Below are 4,925 nucleotides of genomic sequence, written 5' to 3' on the forward strand. Positions count from 1 at the left end.
CTATTCAGTTAGCTGAGAGAGAAGAATAAAAAGACAGGAAAACATGTATAGAATCTACTAAACGTATACACTTTATTTAGCAAGTTGTATCCTACTAACTTTATCATGATTAACGATACTCTAAGGGTTGGCGGTGAGCAGTGATTTTTTTACATGAACATTGAGGCATCCTCCCTGGCTCCATTTCTCATTGAAAAACGAAACCAGCATGATACAAGATCTCAGCCTAAGGCTGCCAAGACTACAAGAGATTAAAGACTGAAAAAGTAAAAGCAAGGATCTACATAGTGGTGCTCAACCCGACTAATTTCCACCTAACAGAACAGGGAGTGTTGCACACATGCAAGCAAAAGGATTACAGAGCAATAGTTCATCCCAAACACATGGGTGCAAGACCTCCTAGAAGAGTCGGGCTTGTGAACGCTGGTTACAGATCCTCCCCAGATGCACAGTCAGGGGAATTGAAAACCAGACTGAGGCCTCAAGGTGGAATCACCTGAGAGGATTCCAGTACATGTCCGCCACATTTCATGAGCACAAATAGCTAAAGGAAATGCAAGAGGGACCTCTGGAAGAACCAAGCTTCACCATGGCATGATATTGTCATGTACGAGACCAAGCTAGGAGAAACCGCTCGACGACGAGGACAACACGAGCGAACAGAAGGCGGCCATGCTTGGGCCGGGCGAGGCAGCCACCAGCGCATGGCCGTGACCACGTCGCTATGTCGGCATTTGTTTTGACTCATAATGTGGCATAAAGAGGATACAAATTAAACACAATGAATGACTCCCGTCCTCCGCATAACAAAGAAAGACACCGTCTAACAACAAAGTCATACAAGACCGAAGTTATGTCCATGTGGAAAAAAAGAAGGAAAAGAAAAAAGCAACAGTAATCCACGTTGAGCAGCTACTGACCCAAACGAAGTTGATGGGAGCGGGAGAGGAGGGCGGGAACATGGGCGGTGGCTACCCATGCCGCTCCCCTGAGGACGACGCGACCGAGTTACATCCATGTTCTTTTCACATGATGATAACATGCTTACATGCATGGCTTAATGAATTATACTCCCTCCGTTCCTGAATACTTGTCTTTCTAGGCATTTCAACAAATGACTACATACGAAGCAAAATGAGTGAATTTACACTCTAAAATATGTCTACATACGTCCGTATGTAGTAGTCATTTGAAATGTCTAGAAAGACAAAGTATTTAGGAACGGAGAGAGTACTACATCGTCTCTTTGGGCAATCGATGCTTGGTAGATGTATTCTGCCATAAGCCACAAGACGGTCGTCACCTCACCACCACTGGTGAGCTTCTGGGCATGGGACTCCCTGGTGCACTTGTTGCTGGCGTAGACGAGAATGTCCGTCCACACGTCAAGGACAAGCTCCAAGGAGTCGACCGTCCCATCCTTCTCCTTCTCTAGCAGCTCCTTGGCGAGCCTAGCCATGTGAGCGAGACGAGGAGCAAGGGGGTTGATCTCCCTGTTCTTGTACTCATGGTACAATTTGTTGACAAGCTCCTCCCTCTCGGCGACCCTAGAAATACTGGAATGAGGAGCATCATGTAGACGGAACAGGTCCTTGAAGACGCGTTTACGGCTAGGGTACCTAGGATCAGCCGATCCCATGGTGACCAGCCTCTCGCAGGTCCGTTCGTACAACCTTTTCTGGGACTGGCCCGGCAGCATGTAGGGACGTTCCACCAGGAGGAACATCATGTAGTCGGACATGACCCTGATGGCGTGCACGTCAGGTGCAGCGTCCCCGGCCTTGGCTCTTTCGCTCTTGGTGAGGAACACCTCGGTGGCGATGTGCCAGATGATGATGCCCTCCTGGAACTCAACGCCGAGGCAGTCCTTGAGGACTCCTTTGTGGTAAAGTCCACGGCGGTCTAGAGGATACTCGCCCCACTTCTTCCTCAGCATGCCAGTGTTGAACTTCCCCTTACTGTACAGCCGGGTCATGTACACAGGGATATGACGCCTGATCGGATCGGTCATCTCCACGGTCGCCGAGTAGTGCTTCCTGTTCCACCACTCGTTGAATCCCAGCACCCCGGCCAGCCTACCGAGCAGAGGGCTAGTGAGCAGCGTGTCCGCGGGGCGCGTGCAGAAGTGCAGCAAGTTGTACTGCCCGATGGTGTAGGACCACCTTCTTGACTTGTACCAGCTATCACCCTGGACGAGATGGTGAAGCCACACAACTGCGCGCCGGAGCCTGTCCCATCTCTCGTTGCACAGGGCGGTGTTTTTTTTTAGAAAAGGAGGATGACCCCCGGCCTCTGCATTAGGAAGATGCATACGACCACTTTATTGATTATTCTCGAGGACCTTACAAAGTATTACAACAATGTGCCTGAATCCACCATCTTGGCAACATATGACGCTACTCCTATCCAAAATGATGAAGGGGTGCTAGCTGGGCCACTACCCAAACCACTCACCTAAGCCTAACATCAAAAGTCGGAAGCCGAAACTCATCCGAAAGCCCCAGCCGAGCCACATACCGGGTCTGGGGCACAATCCGATCAGACGCACTCGTGTGTCGTCGCCGTCATCTTCCACAGGTCCGTCTTCAGATCATATTGAGGCTTCTACTTTGTCTGGCCACTCTGCCATCGACGCCCCCATGACGCCAGACAGCTTCCTCCTCCTGCGCGAGTCCATCTCCGCGCATCAGACACCGAGTCTCCACAGCACCATGCCGCCGAGATCCGCCACCATCAATGTGTAAGACGAAGCACCACTCCACCAAAGTTGCCGTCCTCTAGTCCCTCGAGTCCGTGTGCACCTCCAAGAATGACACCCCCAGGAGGGAAACAGAGAGCCGCCGTCATCCGATCTACTGATATAGGGTTTCCCCCGAAGGTAGCAGAGAGTGGCCTTGAACATCTCCACAGCGATGCCTTCAGAAAGGGAACGACGCAGACAGCATCGCCATCGCCGGCCTTGGCAATAGCCAATAACAGGTTTTCACCCAGATCTGATCGAAGACCTCCATCTCTCGTGCACGGGTCGCCGCCGTCCTTGCCGGGATCTGGATGATCCTGCTAGCCAGATCTCAGCACGGAGAAGCCCCCCACCGAGACCCGCCGGCCGAGCAGGGGAGGCCGAGGCTGCGCCCACAGGATCAGATCCACGATGGATCCAAACCCGCGCCGCTGCCCCGGAGTCAGCCCCGCGCGCAGCCGGCACCGCCTGCCGAGGCTCGCCACCGCGTGCCCTGCGCCCCGCCACCGCTCACCGAGGCCTCCCGCCGCAGGACACAGCCGCCTGCCGCCTAGATCCGCCGCCCGCGGAAGAAGGGGAGTCGGGAGAGGGAGTCCCCCCGCCGCCGCCGTCTGCCACGCGGGTTTCACCCGGCGGCGGCGCGAGGAGGGGAGAAGGAGAGCGCGGTGGCTGTGCCTAGGGTTGGAGGCCCCCGAGTCGCCCAGGGCGGGGGCGACGCGAGGGACGCGAGGGCTGGACGAAAGGGCCCCCGAGTCTCGATGTACCCTGTGCCGTGCACCAAGCCTTGCACAGGGCGGTGTACCGGAGCCAGCTCCATCTGGTGGCGGTCAGGAACGCGAACATCCAAGACGATGCCAACGCGTTCAGGAGCGACGTCGTCTCCATGAACACGGCGCCACCCAGCAGGACGTATGTGATGGCGACGTCGACTCTGGTGTGGCCGTCCTTGGAGGTGAACTGGAACAGGAGCAGCGAGGTGGTGACGGTAAGAGGCGAGACGACGCGGACGAGGTAGCCGAAGAAGGTGTGGACCACGGCCGCCTTGGTGTAGAGCAGGTCGTACATGAGGGACAGCTCGATCTCCATCAGCGTCCACAGCTCGACGCCTTGTATAAACTTCCTGGTGTACACCTGCAGTCCGTAAATGGAGTCATCCTCGTGCTCGACCACCGAGGAATCGACGATGGTGAACTTGCAGACGTGGAACAGCGTGTGTGCTCGTCGCAAGTGGAACTCCTCATCCGTGGCATCGTCCTGAGGGTGGAAATGATTGTGTATGGCCGGCGGCTGCGTCTTGATGGAGGCGCGGATGCTCTCCAGGGTGCTGCACTTGAGCGCCCACGTCCTCTCCCCGTACTTGACAACGCCGACGATGAACATCAAATACGAGGCGATCCGGAGCAGCTTCCCGTCCTGGCCGCCGCCGGCGAAGGCGATGTGCTTGTAGAGGACGTAGGCCGCTCCGAGGACCTGCACGACGAGGATCTGGAGGTGACGGAGCCAGAGCTGGTTGTCCTGAAACGCGTAGGCGGTGATGTTGTCCGGGCCGCCGAGGTGCAGCAGCAGGAACGGCGCCCAGAACGCAACCAGCTGCTGCTCACGCACGGGCCGCACGACGCTGCTGAACGCCATGTGGCCGACGGCGTACACGGCGGTGGAGTCGGCCATGATGTACGCTAGCCACAGGAGGAGCCTCGGCAGGAGGGCCTCACGCCGGCAGACCCCGGCGAAGACAAAGAGGACGAGTTGGAGCCCGAAGCTGAGGAGGACCAGGATCTGCATCGACTGGTGGTTCCACAGCTCCAGCGGCCCTGCAGCCATACTTACTAATTGCTCGTCTCCTCTTTGTACTCTGTCCTCTGCAGTCTGCAGTCAGACCCAAACTAAAGTCAGATTTCAATGTATGATAAACACGTGAATTTGAGGGGCAGGTAAGCATAACATACTCAAACTAAAAATTAAAACCTCAGTCACCTAATAATCAAAAACGTGATACTTATGTAACTGAAAACTGATGCCAGATCGATTACAACTCACAGCCCCCGCAAAAGAACATTACAATTCACAAGCGACGGTGTATACATACCGGCTGGCAGTGCACAGGTCCGAAATCAGTTGATCTTGCCGCCAAGACGAGGAGCCGGCGGTCGGCCGGCAGCTAACCAGGATATTAACGGCGGAAAAG

General features: G+C 55.4%; 1 protein-coding gene across 1 annotated transcript; it reads right to left on the reverse strand.

Moving 5' to 3' along the window:
• On the reverse strand, positions 1–4,561 carry LOC119279157. Its single transcript, XM_037560518.1, has 3 exons — positions 3,541–4,561; positions 1,238–2,259; positions 1–12 (listed from the first exon to the last, which is right to left on the reverse strand). The coding sequence occupies exons 1-3, from the start codon at positions 4,559–4,561 to the stop codon at positions 1–3; spliced, it is 2,055 nt and encodes a 684-aa protein (XP_037416415.1).
• Between the last annotated feature and the right edge of the window lie 364 nt (positions 4,562–4,925).

This window comes from Triticum dicoccoides, chromosome 3B (assembly GCF_002162155.2).
Source record: "Triticum dicoccoides isolate Atlit2015 ecotype Zavitan chromosome 3B, WEW_v2.0, whole genome shotgun sequence".
Lineage (NCBI taxonomy): Eukaryota > Viridiplantae > Streptophyta > Magnoliopsida > Poales > Poaceae > Triticum > Triticum dicoccoides.